The 15,280-nt window shown below is 42.7% G+C and overlaps 1 protein-coding gene across 1 annotated transcript in view; it reads left to right on the forward strand.

The window, feature by feature from the left end:
• The window catches only part of LOC115458713 (inactive serine/threonine-protein kinase TEX14-like), a gene marked incomplete at its 3' end in the record, with an annotated part of 207,866 nt that overhangs the window by 149,809 nt on the left and 42,777 nt on the right, over nucleotides 1-15,280 (forward strand). The window contains 3 exon segments of the mRNA XM_030188539.1: nucleotides 3,903-4,022; nucleotides 6,547-6,652; nucleotides 14,336-14,417. Coding sequence (XP_030044399.1) covers nucleotides 3,903-4,022; nucleotides 6,547-6,652; nucleotides 14,336-14,417 — 308 coding nt within the window.

The following is a 15,280-nucleotide window of genomic DNA, read 5'->3' on the forward strand; positions in this document are numbered from 1 at the left end:
ACAGAGAAAGTGCAGTTGCTTATTTGTAACAGTAGTTCTCCATAGACAGCAGGATAAATCAGGCACACATATGTACCCATCCACCTTCCCAGGCAGTTGATTCTTACACTGCAGTAGGGTGAGGGGACTTGTATGAACTAGCAACTGTGCAGAAAAACCTTTACAATATTTCTTAGCTCTGAGAGATCTGGTCTCTATTGGGGCAGTCAGATGACATTGTTCACTTGTTTGATTTACCCTGCTGTGTATAGAGAACACCATTGCTGTTTAAACAACTGTGTACTTTCTCTGAGAACAAGTAGTTTACCCATCATTAGGCCCACTTTAGGCATAGGCAACTGTCTGGTGCCAAAATCTAATAGGCCTTTGAGCACTGCCACAGCAGTTGTGCCTTCATCCAGGCCTGTCTCTGCCTGTGCTTTCTTTGGCTACAGGGTCAGGAACAGCAGTAGCTGCTGTAATAACTCCGAAAAAGTTCAGTGCAGGACTTTGGAGCCAGCACACCACCTCAGACCTAGGAGAAGTTTCACCCCTACATAGGTTTACCTGGTAACAGGAATCCTGTGCAGAGGAAGGGATAGGGTTTCCAGTGTGTCAGACTACTGATTTTGAGGCTGTCACGAAACGTCTAGCCCCCCCCCCCCCCCCCCCCCCCCCCCCCCGCCTGGGGCTACCCCGCTGCTACTTAGAGGGTCTATCACCAGCACAGCTCAGGTTCGCCTGCACCTGCCGCTTGTGCTCTACATTTGCACCCTACCGCCTCTGGGCGAGTCTCTCGCTCTCAAGGTGTTTCTCACACCTAGGTTACTGGGGCCACACTCCCAGTGGTCCCACAGTTCCTAGCAAGCACTCAGACCCAACACACAAACCACCAGGATTCTTAGTCAGTCCAGACAAGTAGAGGCAATAAACGACGAATGTTTATTGTCATGAAAAATTAGAACAATGAACAGAAAAGGTGCAATCAGCAAACAGTAACAGATAACTAAATATGGATCAATTATAAGACTATCTATGTTTACAATCTAAATAATACTTAGGGAGATCAGGACATAAAGCTGTTCACAGGTTATCAAATATAACTGTTCATAGGGCCTCAGCAAAGAGATCTCCCTGGCTAAGACTGGAGAAAAAAAAGCCAGTACATCCTAGGTGAATTTGAGCTTCTGGGCCAATCTGAGCCCAGAACAGCAATCTTTAAAAGTGGCCAGCTAAACTTCTTCTCTGTGTGCTAACTAAAGAAGGAATAGTGGGCGTCTTTTACTAAGACATGCATTAGAATTGTGGGCGTGCTAAACGTTAGAGACACCCATAGCAGTGCATTGGCGTCGCTAAGGTTTAGCGTGCCCACAATTTTAGCACGCGCTAAAAACGTGAGCGCGCCTTAGTAAAAGACCCTCTCTGTTTTCTCAGTAACAGCTTTAAACATAAACATGCACCACCTGCTGGCCAAACTAGAGAAATACATGTCAAGAAATACAGTTTACAGGCTTAAAACCCACAGTTTTGTCACAGAGGCTGTGTACTGAGCTTTTTCAGCAGCCAAACACAACAGCAGCATTGATAGACCTAGGTGAGGCGAACTTGGGAAGAGGGGGGGAGCCTACTTGTAATCCTTTCTAGTAATTTCTAGTGAAACCAACCCCCCTACCCAGTTTTTTGATAAATTTTGGGGGTGGGGTAGGAGTGGTGCCCTCATTCCTTCCCTTCCATCCCCTCAGTGCCTACAGGCTCCCAACTTTTAAAGCTGGCCTTGCCCATCTTGCAGCTGGGTGATGTTAAGCATGGATTGCTGTGATCTGATCTGCACAGAGTGGCAGGTACAGCTGTGGCCACCTAGTTGGATAGATTGGATGGAACGCGGTCTCCTCAGCTTAATATCAGCCATCAGATACTGTGTTACTATGTGTTATCCTGATGGCACCAAGCTGGATATTCCCTTATAGTAATTTTTAGGAAATTCTTCATCTCCACTGGGCATACACAGCAGTTTCTATGCAGTTGAATGCCTCAGTCTTGTTTTCAAATCTATCTGTTTGATGTGTGTTTTTAATACGTGAAGTGGCAAAATCAAAAGGGACGCCCAAGTTTTGCTGAGGATGTCCTCGCAAAACGTCCCGGTGGAGGGGCGGGGAAACCCGTATTATCGAAAGATGATGGACGTCCATCTTTCGTTTCGGTAATACGGTCGGGGATGCCCAAATCTTGACATTGAGGTTGTCCTTAGAGATGGTCGTCCCTAGATTTGGTCGTTTTTGATTTTCGGTGATAATGGAAACCAAGGATGCCCATCTCAGAAACAACCAAATGCAAGCCCTTTGGTAGTGGGAGAAGCTAGAATTCGTAGTGCACTGGTCTCCCTCATATGCCAGGACACCAACCGGGCACCCTAGGGGGCACTGCAGTGGACTTCATAAATTGCTCCCAGGTACATAGCTCCCTTACCTTGTGTGCTGAACCCCCCCCCCCCCAAACCTCCTCCCCAAAAAATACCCACTCCCCACAACTGTACACCACTACCATAGCCCTTATGGGTGAAGGGGGATACCTAGATGTGGGTACAGTGGGTTTGTGGTGGGTTTTGGAGGGCTCACATTTACCACCACAAGTGTAGCAGGTAGGGGGGAGATGGGCCTGGGTCCGCCTGCCTGAAGTGCACTGCACCCACTAAAACTGCTCCAGGGACCTGCATACTGCTGTGATGGACCTGAGTATGACATTTTAGGCTGGCACAAAAGATTTTTAAAGATGTTTTTTGAGGGTGGGAGGGGGTTAATGACCACTGGGGGAGTAAGGGGAGGTAATCCTCGATTCTCTCCGGTGGTCATCTGGTCAATTTGGGCACCTATTTGTGGCTTGGTCGTAAGAAAAACAGGACCAGGTAAAGTCGTCCAAGTGCTCGTCAGGGATGCCCCTTTTTTTTCCATTATGGGTCAAGGACGCCCATGTGTTAGGCATGCCCAAGTCCCGCTTTTGCTACGCCTCCGATATGCCCCCGTGAACTTTGGCCGTCCCTGCGATGGAAAGCAGTTGGGGACGCCCAAAATCGGCTTTCGATTATACCGATTTGGGCGACCCTGTGAGAAGGACGCCCATCTTCCGATTTGTGTTGAAAGATGGGTGTCCTTCTCTTTCGAAAATAAGCCTGATAGCAGCCTGTATAGAAAAAGTCAGCAATTTTATTCTATCTATATTTGCTTGCCATGGTGTTTTATTTAGTTTTCTAAATTTTATTTCATTTTTGCCATCCGTGAATCAGTCCTGCCTTTGTGGCTCCCTGCAGGCCCATGTTTTTCTATTTCTTATCCTTTTTTCTTTAATGCAGCCATTCTCCATTTTGATTTTGAGTTGATTATTTTTGAGACAGTGCTACAGAGAAGACCAGCAACTACATGAAGTGCCCTTAGTATGGTCAGAAGATGCCCCTCAAAGATTTAGGGTTTGATGGAACTTTGACAGTTTTTACTTAAGAGTGACTCTGAAGGGGGATCATCATAGTTCCACAGAAGTTGATGCTAAAGAAGAGCATTCTCCTTATCTCCTTGCTGGCCCCTCTTCAAATCCAAGAGCAGTCCCCCCCCCCCCCCCCCACCCCCCCCACCCCCCACCTCCAAGAATCTTTCCTTTGCTGATTTTTGTTAGAGTAATGGCTAAGGTCATTCCCAATAAGTTGCAGGTTAGGGGAAAGGTCAGAGTACCTGTTTTTCATTTCCTCAAGTACCTGGATGCCCTAAAAAAAGGTTGCGGTAGTACCTCTTCTAGTCTTTCTACAGGATGTACAGTAGAAGGGTTGGGAAATATGCACATATTTCCAATGAATAAGAAGGCAGATATGAATTAACAGAATAACTACATCCTTATGAATATTTCAGCTTGATAAATCTTTTTTTAACTTTTCTTAGGAACACAATGTGATGTCCAGTTTTACAGAGCATTGCTCTGTGGGTGAAACAAATGAATTTGTCACACCTGATCCTGAAATCTGTTCCCTCAGCTCTGGTATGCAAAGTTTTGGACAGGAGGTAAGAACTACTAAAATGGTTACAAATGCTAGAATAGTGGCCAGAGCCAGTGCAAAGGTGAACACTAGCCATACACGCTCCCCAACTTTCTCTTTTCTTTACCCACCCCCTTTCTTCTCCCCATATTGAAAGCTCTCAATGTTATTGCTGATCGTCCTCCAGCAGAGACTGACCTTCACTGGCCAGAAAGGGTTGCACTTAACACAGACTCAACATCCTGTCTCTGGGGCCAGTCTTGGCGTATACATTGCGGAATCTGTTGATTCATAATCACAAGATTGGCCTCACAGACAGTTGCGTTTAAGTCTGGCTGCTTTCCCTATTGACCAGTGGAAGAAGAGGAAGGTGGCAAGAACAAGCCCACTCCTGTGCTACTGTTGAACTACATGGGCTACTTTTGCTGTTCAAGTTTGGTTTAGTTTATAATCAAATTATTTTATTTTTTTATTTTATTTATTGCATTTGTATCCCACATTTTCCCACCTCTTTGCAGGCTCAATGTGGCTTACAATGTGTCGTTATTAGTAGATCGTAGAATGAGAGATAACAGTTAGTGTTACATAAAAGAATTGCATAATCGAAATTTAAACAAATAGATATAAGTAAAAACCAGTTCTGATAATAGGTATGGTGGAGATCCTATAGAAGATAACGTTATCGAAATTCGAACAAGTAGATGTGGGCAAAAAACATTGCTGATAGTAGGTAAGGTTGCGATGTATTACATTTATAGTTACTGATCTGGTTGGTATGCCTTGTTGAATTAGATTGTTCACCTTAGATTCACAATCTCTAAGCAAATTACAGAATAGCAATAACATCTCAATAACAATAATTATCTAAAATAGTATAGAACAGTTTAAGGCACTTTAATACAATCGGGGGGAATGAACCAAGTTGTCAAACTTTTTACAAAACTTACAGTAAATGGCCCTGAGCAAATATCCACAGGAACTTCATTCTACAATCTCAGGGCCATACAAGAAACAAATGTCTGATGACACCCTCCCATTTAAACACTGATGGGCCGATGTTCAGAAGCAAGTGCAGGTGCTAGAGACTGTTATTGCCATACTAGCGCCTGTGTTTGCTACTGCCTCATGATCAGCGCTCGCAGGCTCTGAACACAACTAGCATACAAATGCATACAAAGCAGGGCTGTTGGCACAAGTAGAATGTAAATGCATGCTAAATGTATTCCTCTCCAATGATCAGTGAGCAGCGTGCCAAACGTTGGCGCGCTGTGTGCGGCAAACCCTACACCAACTCAGAGCTGGCGTTAGGGTTTGCAGACCTTTGGAGAGGAATGGGGAGCCCTGTCCAGCATTCATTTGCATGCAAGCAGGCCCCCCATTTCTCCCAATGCAGCAGCCCCCCCCCCTGCAGGAACTCCGACCCAGCCCCCCCCCTCAAGCGACACAGGGGCTGGAGGTCCGGTGGACCTCCAGTCCTGTAATATAATTTGAATGAACTGTAAGCAGCTCACTATAGTTTCTGACAAACCAGTATATCAAGAGTTATAATAACTATGACATAAAAGTAAATGCAAAATCACCTTTCTTTGGTATATAAGAAAGTAATTGACAAAGTTGTTGAAGGTTACAAAAAAATTTAACTTCACTACAGCTGAAACTTGAGGAACAAAAGATAGGTCAGAATCCAAAATAACTCTCAAACTGCAAACTGTTGCTTTTACTTCCACTATATCATCAGCAGTCTCAACAAAGTAAAGCCCTCTTTATTTCAATAACTATAAAGTCTCTGAATTTTGTTGGCCACCCCCCCTCCCTAAGAGCTGCCATCTGAGCACAGAAATATTGTCAGGTCTGTGGAAACATTCGGTCAGTCTTGCACCTGCTGTTGGCAAAACTATAGTACTGTTGTGTATCCACTACTTTTGTATTTGGCAGATACAATTGGCATGACTGCTTAAAAAAAAGTGAAAATATGCTTATAAAATAAAACAAATTGAACATAAACATGTATGCCAAGAGCTTCATAATTAAAATTTCCTGTCTTGCACTGAAAAGTGAAGATTAAGATAGGAAAAGGGCACACTATAATTAGAAATACACAGTTTGAGCTAGATGAAGAGTGAGTGACTGCAGGGCTGGCTTTACAGTATATGAGCAGGGTGTTTCCCTAGTATGGCACTCCTTGTTGAATGGCAAACACATGTAACTAGGGGTGCTTCACAGCTTCCCGCCCCTGCATAGCTTCCCGCCCAACCAGTCTCAGACTGAGCACATGCAAGCAAGAAATGTCACGCATCAGCATAGCTCTCTATAAATATATCTTGCCCTCCCTCGCCAAATGAAGCGTCATCGACGTCCCCTCCTTTCTACTGGGAGAGGCACCATCAACACGTCCCCTCACCCTCTGGGTTGGGGGAGGGCACTGAGCACAGGGTGAGTGGGCATGTGAATTTAGAAGTTGAATGCTAAAGGTGACTGTATTACTGCCAAATTTTCTTTGCAGGGCATCCATCTTATTAAACTTTCTGTTTTTTTAAAATGTTTTTTAGAGCTTGATTTCTGATTCTGAAGATGAGGTGGAAATAGCAGAAAAAATCTGTATACCACAAGAGACTTTTGTAGTTTGCAGCATGACCTCTTGTATAGCAGAGGCAGGTAAACAGTACTGTTAAATCAACCTTTGATTGGAGCAAAAGGAAATTAGAAAAACTTCTTCCTGTTTAAAGTATCAGGGTTCAAGCCACCAACTGTGCTGACATTTGTTTATTTTGTTTTATAGTTTTGCTGAGTCCAGCTTTTAAATCAGATCAGTTAATCCTTTGTTTTCCATCAGTAAGCAGGATTAAGTAATGCACACAAGTGGGTGATGCCACTGCACAGCACTAGGATGGAGTAATTCTCCTAATGCTCAGAACTAAGTGTAAGATTCTGAGCATGTGCAGCCCCTCCAAGGACACAGATAAAAGAGTGACTTACTTTAAGAACAGAGTTTCTGGCAAAAGGAGAGATTAGAAAGAAGAGGTACGGAGGATCTGCAGAACAAATATACTTATACGTTGGAAAGAGAACTTTAAACTGTATATGGAAATTTAGGAAGCCAATGGAATGATTTCACAAGAGGGGTTATGTGAGTGAAGCAATATTGTCAGAAGACAGATCTTGCAGCAGAATTTTAAACAGATTGAAGGGGAAAGAAATGATTTAGTTGGAGACCAGTGAAAAGCAGGTTGCAGTAGACTAAGTGGAAGATGATGAGAGCTTGGACAAGGGTTTTAATGTTTAGAAAGGAAGGGACAAATTTTGGTGGTGATATAGAGAAAGAAATGACAGGTTTTAGCAATCTGGTAGATATGTCAGAGAACGAGAGAGAGGAGTCAAAGATGACACCAAAGTTAAAAGTTGGATGAGAATGGGGGGAGAGGAGAGGTGGATTTAGGGAAAAGATAAGATGCTCAGTTTTGGCCATGTTCAGTTCAGAAGGTGGTGGAAAAATATAATCTTCTATTTGTTTTAAAAGTATTTCCATGTAGCTTCCTTGAGTATCCCCTAGTCTTTGTACTTTGGGAACGAGTAAAAAATCAATTTACTTCTACTCATTCTACACCACTCAGGATTTTGTAGACCTCAATCATATCTCCCCTCATCCGTTTCTTTTCCAAGCTGAAGAGCCCTACCCACTTTAGCCTTTCCTCATACAAGAGGAGTTCCATCCCCTTTATCAATCTGGTTGCTCTTTGAACATTTTCTAATTCTGCTATTATCTTTTTTGCGATATGGCGACCAGAACTGAACACAATACTCAAGGTGAAGTTGCACCATGGAGTGATACAGAGGCATTATAGTATTTTCGATCTTATTCACCATCCCTTTCCTAATAATTCCTAGCATCCTGTTTGCTTTCATGGCCGCCACCGCACATCGAGTTGAAGATTTCAGCGTATTATCTAAAATGACACCTAAATCTCTGTTGAGCAGGGACTGTCTCTTCATGTTCAAGTGTACAGCGCTGCGTACGTCTAGTAGCACTTTAGAAATAAGTAGTAGTAGTAGACCCCCAAGGTGGATCCTAGCATCAGGTAACTATGATTTGGATTATTCTGTCCAATGTGCATCACCTTGCATTTGTCCATATTAAATTTCATCTGCCATTTGGATGCCCAGCCTTCCAATTTTCTAAGATCGACTTGCAATATTTCACAGACCGCATATGTTTTAACAACCTTGACTAGTTTTGTGCCATTTGCAAATTTAATTACCTCAGTCGTTCCGATTTTCATATCATTTATAAATATGTTAAATAGCATCGGTCCCAGTACCGTTCCCTGTGACACTCCACTGTTCACCTTCCTCCATTGAGGGAAATGACCATTTAACCCTACCCTACCCTTTTTTTGTCCACTAACCAATTCCTAATCCACTCCAGAATATTGCCTCCTATCCCATGACTCTCTAATTTTCTCAGGAGTCTGTCATGAAGAACTTTGTCAAAAGCTTTCTGAAAATCTAGACACTACATCAACCGGCTCACTAGTATCCACATGTTTATTCACGCCTTCAAAGAAAGGAAGCAAATTGGTGAGTCAAGACTTCCATTGGCTAAACCCATGCTGATTCAGACAAACATGGTTTAATTGGACAATGTGTTCTGTAATTTTATTCTTTATGATAGTTTCCACTATTTTGCCCAGTGATGTCAGGCTTACTGGTCTGTAATTTCCCAGATCACCCCTGGAAACCTGTTTTTCAAAAAATTGGCGTTATATTGGTCACCCTCCAATCTTCAGGTACTGCGGATGATTTTAATGATAGGTTACATATTACTAACAACAGATCAGCAATTTCACGCTAGAGTTCTTTGAGCACCATTGGATAAATGCCATCTGGTCCAGGTGATTTATTACTCTTTAATTTGTTGATTTGGCTCAGTACATCTTCCAGGTTCACCAAGATTTATTTCGGTTCCTCCGCATCATCACCCTTGAAAACCATTCCCACTACAGGCGGATCTCTTACATCTTCTTCCATAAAGACAAGCAAAGAATTCATTCAGTTTCTCTGCTTTGGCCTTGTCCTCGCTGAGGAATAGGTAGTGAGTTTGGAGGAGGAGAGTAGATAGCAGTTTCCTCCTTTGTGATTTCGGAAAAGGAAGAAAGGGTGGCAAGGTTTGAAGGAAGGATGTGATAATGCAGTGGGGAAAGAGGAATGGAGGTGACCTGGTAGAGGAGATTAACCTTGTGAACCCAGTCATATAAGTATTTGACCATAGTCTGGGCAGAAAGTGATGGGGAGGTTGGAGGTGGAGGCACTTTGAGGAGGGAGTTCAGTGTGGCAGAGAGACGAGAGTTGGAGGCAAGAGAATTTGTCAAATGGACGTGGAGGGGCATAATCGAACGCGAACGCCCACCTCCATGGGCGTCTATGTCCGAGAACGGGTACGTGAAGGGATGGGACAGACCGTATTTTCGAAAGAAATGGGTGCCCATCTTTTTTTTTTTGATAATACGGTTTGTGCCGGGCAAATGCATCGGATGTGTGCGGATTTGAGCTGGGCGGTTTCGTTTTTCAGCAATAATGGGAACCAAAGGTGCCCAGCTCAAAAACGAACAAATCCAAGGCATTGATTCGTAGTGCACTGGTCCCCCTCACATGCCAGGACACCAACCGGCCACCCTAGGGGGCACTTGTAACAATTAAAAAAAAAGTTAAATACCTCCCAAGTCCATAGCTCCCTTCCTTTGGGTGCTGAGCCCCTCAAATCCCTCCCAAAACCCACTGCCCACAAATCTACACCATTACCATAGCCCTTATGGCTGAAGGGGCACCTACATGTGGGTACAGTGGGTTTTGGGGGCGGTTTGGAGGGCTCCCATTTACCACCACAAGTGGAACAGGTAGGGGAGGGGATGGGCCTGGGTCCACCTGGGTAGAAGTCCACTGCACCCCCTAAGAACTGATCCAGGGACCTGCATACTGCTGTGATGGAGCTGGGTATGACATTTGAGGCTGGCATACAGGCTGGAAAAAAAAGTTGTTAAAGTTGTTTTTTTTGGTGGGAGGGGGTTAGTGACCTCTGGGGGAGTCAGGGGTGGTCATCCCCGATTCCCTCCGGTGGTCATCTGGGCAGTTGGGGCACTTTTGGGGGGCTTGTTCGTGAGAAAAAAGGGTCCAGAAAAAGTGACCCAACTTCTCGCTAAAAACACTTTTCTTTTTTCCATTATCGGCCGAAGGCGCCCATCTCTCCTCGGCTGATAAACACCCCCCAGTCCCGCCTTCACCACTCCTCCGACACGCCCCTGTCAACTTTGCCCGTTTCTGCAACAGATTGCAGTTGAAGACTCCCAAAATCGGCTTTCGATTATACCGATTTGGGTGCCTTTGCAAGATGGGCGCCCATCTCCCGATTTTGGTCGAAATATGGGCGCCCATCACTTTCGAAAATAAGGCTGATAGTATTCTTGTTTGGCAAGGGCAAGAGCAAACTGCAAGAAGGTCTTGCTGCACCATATGCCTGGAATAGACTTCCTGAGCCGGTACGTCAAGCTCCATCTCTGACCGTCTTCAAATCTAAGCTAAAAGCCCACCTTTTTGATGCTGCTTTTAACTCCTAACCCTTATTCACCCTTATTTTATCATCCTCTCTTTAATATTCCCTTATCTCTTGTTTGTCCTGTTTGTCCTAATTAGATTGTAAGCTCTGTCGAGCAGGGACTGTCTCTTCATGTTCAAGTGTACAGCGCTGCGTACATCTAGTAGTGCTATAGAAATGATAAGTAGTAGTAGTAGTCAGTAAGAATTTGCAGTGTGTGAAGTCAGCATGGGTGTGGGATTTTAGCCACTCCGCAGAACAGGCAAAGGAAGATAGATAGTGGATTTTGGAGGTCGGCCAATGCTGGGGCTTGGTATGCCTCACAGAACAGGGAATGGGAGGAGCAAGTGTATAATGCATTGAAGAGACTGCCTCATTAACAGACTTGGATAACATAGTGAATGAGAGGAAAGTTGAAACAATGGTTGAGATCATACAATTGTCAATAGCCTTAAAAGTGTTGATGGTGATTGGACAAGACTGTGATTGTGAAAGTTATCAGATGTTCAGAGAGGGGAGGTACTGAAGTGGAGAAGTTTGAGAGTGAGCAGTTGGAGAAAAGACAAGATTGAGGCAGTGGTCTTGCTGGTGATTAGGGTAATGGAGCAAGGCTGGAGATTGAATGAGGAGGCTAATGCAAGAAGCATCATCAGCATGAATGTTAAAGTCCACAGACGTGAAGGAAGGGGAGAATAGTTTGAGAAGAAAAGAAAGAAAGCCAGGAGTCAGTCATTAAGAAAGGAAGAGAGGGACTTATTTAAGGGGTCATTAAATGACTGTTTCCTGAAGAGGTAGTGCAGTGAATAGGTGGATGAAGTGGACTTCAGAGGAAGAAAAGGAGTAAAACTGAGGTGGGTTGAAACCTGTATGAAAAGTATAATAGCAGCCTGACACTACTGGACTGCACACACACAGAACATAAAGAACTGGATGTCAGACATGCTGACTTTAGTAGAATGGGGGAGTACCTGAAGAAGGAGCTGACAGGATGGGTAGTCACAGAAGTGGAAAAACAGTGGTCCAACTTGAAAGCAACAGATCTTTATATAAGGAAAGTAAACAAATACAAGAGAAACAGGAATCCAATGTGGTTCTCTAATCAAGTGGCTGAAAAAATAAAGGCAAAAGAAGTGGCATTCAAGATATACAGAAGACACAACAAGAGGACCATGTAAAAGATTACTGGATAAAACTCAAAGAAGCAAAGTGGGAATTACGGTTAGCAAAAGCACAGGTGGAAGAAAAATAGCTAAAGATGTAATGAGTTGACAAGACCTTTTTTCAGATATATTGGGGAAAAGGGGAAGGCTAGAAATGGAATTGTAAGACTGAAATGCTGAGAACCTTTATGTGGAGAGTGATGAGTTAAAAACGGACATTCGAAACAAAATACTTCTGTTCTGTGGTCATGGAAGAAAATCCTGAAGAAGGGCCACAGTTGGCTGCCAAGGGTGTATATGGGAATGGAATGGAGATTGCATTGTTCATGGAAGAAAGTGTTTATGAACAACATGAAAAACTGAAAGCAGACAAAACTGTGCATCCAAATGAGATACATCTCAGAATACCGAGGGAGCTTAGAGAAATCCTGGTGGGACCTCTTAAAAGGATTTATTTAATAGATCCTAAGATATGGGAGAGATTCCACAAAATTGGAGATGAACAGATGTGATCGATGTTCACAAAAGTGGGGACAGGGCAGAAATGGGAAATTACAGGTTGATAAGCCTCATATCCACTCGTTGGATTCTAGAAAGTTCACTGTTCTTTCCTTCAGCAGTGTCTCAATGAAAGAATAATGAACTTTCTAGTGTCCAGTGGGTTATACGATCTGAGGCAACATGGTTTTACCAATTGAAAATCCTGCCAAACAAATTTGATTGGGTGGCCAGAGAACTGGATAAAGAACATGCGCTAGATTACAGCAAACCCTTTGATATGGATCCTCACAGGAGACTCATGAATAAGCTGAGCAGGCTGAAGTTAGGACCCAACGTGGTGAACTGGACTGGAAACTGGTTAACTGACAGATGACAAAGGATGGTGGTGAATGGAACCCACGCAAAGGAAAAGAAGGTGAGTTATGGACTGCCTCAGGGATTGGTATAGGTGCTGATTCTATTTAATATGTTTGTGAGGTACATTGCTGAAGGGTTAAAAGGAAATGTTTGTCTTTTGCAGATGACACCAAGATTAATCAACAGAGTGGACACCCCAGAGGGATTAGTAAACATAAAAGATCTTCAGAAACTAGAAGAATAGTCTAAGGTCTGGCAGTTAAAATTTAAAACTCAAGAAGTGCAGAATGATGCACTTGGGATGCAGAAACTGATAATCACAGGATGATAGGTGGTATAGAGAGAGGCATAACTAGCAGAAGAAAGGAGGTGTTAATGCCCCTGTGCAAGACATTGATGAGGCCTTCATGGAATACTGCGTTCAGTTTTGTAAAGCGACAAAAAAGGAATGGAGTTTGCATCACAAAACATATGAGAAGAGACGTAATAACCTGAATATGTATACCCTAGAGGAAAGGAGAGTTAGGGGTGATATGATACAGACATTTAAATATTTGAAAGATATTAATATACAAACAAATCTTTTCCATAGACGTAGAAGTGGCAGAACTAGAAGACATGAAGTTGCAGCAGGGTTGACTTAAGATTAATATCACTGAGAAGGGTGGTGGATCCTTGAAACGCCCTCCCATGGGAGGTGGTGGAGATAAAAATGGTAACAGAATTAAAAAATGCACGGGATAAACAAAAAGGATTCATATATATATAAAGAGAATGGAATCAAAACAAAACTTAGACGACAACTCCATTAACTGGGCCACCTTCTACGGTCTGTGTTCTGATTATGGCTAGATGGATCTGGATGGGCTGGAGTGGGCTTTTGACAGCAATACCAACAGTTGAGGAATAAGACCAGTGCTGGGCAGACTTCTAGTCTGTGCACTGAAAATAGCAAGGTCCGATCAAGATGAAGTATGCATATGTTATTGCATCATTTCATATGCTATGAGTTTATCTTGTTGGGCAAACTGGATGGGCCAAGCAGGGCTTTATCTGCCGTCATCTACTATGTAAAAGAGCACTGATTTACTAAATTATTATTATTATTTATTGCACTTGTATCCCACATTTTCCCACCTCTTTGCAGGCGCAATGTGGCTTACAAAACATCATGGATAATGGAAATGAAAAGGGGACATACAGCTGCATTGCCAATCTATGCAACTTTTAATTTTCTTCGATCCCAACAGATTAGGAATTGCAGTGGTAAACACAACTATCAAACTGCTACAATTTAGCAGTTCTAAAAGGACTCTTTAATTTATCATCATCTCCCTCCTACATTACTGTTCTCTGAGCTGCCCTTAAAAACAACAAAACTGGTGAAAATAAAGCAAGCTTTAATTTTGGGATCCCCAATTTCTGTTATGGATTTGTTCTGCTTGTTGGCAGAGAAAGTGAAGTTGGTTACCTGCAGCAGCTATAACGGGTTCTCCGCGGACAGCAGGATAAAACACGACACCCACCCACAATTTTAGGGCATTGACACTTATGCAGTAGATTGAGAGGACTTATGAACATACTGAGAGAAACCTTTAAAATTTTATTGATCTCTGAGAGAACGGACCATGTTGACACTATCAGATTATGTCACCCACTTGTGATTAATATTTTTTATTCGCTGCATAGAACCCCTGGTGCAGGTAAGCAACTGTGCTTTCTCTTTTTCTTCAGGGGGAAAACAAACATTCTGTGAAGAAGAAACTAAAAATCTTGACAGTATCTCAACAGAGACCAATAAGCTTAGCTTTGCAAGGTAATGCTGTCTCCTTTTTGTGATGATTCATATTTTTAAATGAGATTAGAGATACACAAAAAATACCGTCATTTTCCTTAATGCTGAATAAATTTGGTTTTAAAGAGTACTTTTCTGATTTATGTGCTGTGAGAAGGAAGTAAAAGTGCTACTTAACAAGATTTATGATGCCTTTTAAAAACAGTGGTCCAACTTGAAAGTGTATTTTAGTCCACTGAGTTAATGAGCTGGTAAAGAAGATAAAAAGGGGACTATATGACTTTAATTAAGCTGCAATTTTAACATCCTCGCATGATTTAAGATGTAAGTTGTAGTAGCTGAATGATATTATATCACACATTTTATGGTTTATTTTTTTATGTGGATTGGTAACTGCTGTGTGGTTGAGTTCCAAATGTGTATGCCAAATAATTTTCACATTTCTTTTTCATCAGCTTGTACCTTACATATCTTTCATTTAGTAACCGTGTACTGACATGTATTAGAGGACCGTTCACATTTTTGCCATCACAAGATATTGTGCTTTCATGCAATTATTTTGCTTTTGTTTGTATAATGAATTTCTAGAGTTCTGTATTCCTGATTAGAATATACTGCAACAGTTTCAATGAATATATATTTAGGTATGTATTGATTCTGATAAGCCTATTTTCCAGTTCTCATTTTTAAATTTTTTTTATTTTATTTTGTTACATTTGTACCCCGCGCTTCCCCACTCATGGCAGGCTCAATGCGGCTTACATGGGGCAATGGAGGGTTAAGTGACTTGCCCAGAGTCACAAGGAGCTGCCTGTGCCTGAAGTGGGAATTGAACTCAGTTCCTCAGTTCCCCAGGACCAAAGTCCACCACCCTAACCACTAGG

The sequence above is a fragment of the Microcaecilia unicolor genome, unplaced genomic scaffold, assembly GCF_901765095.1.
Source record: "Microcaecilia unicolor unplaced genomic scaffold, aMicUni1.1, whole genome shotgun sequence".
NCBI lineage: Eukaryota > Metazoa > Chordata > Amphibia > Gymnophiona > Siphonopidae > Microcaecilia > Microcaecilia unicolor.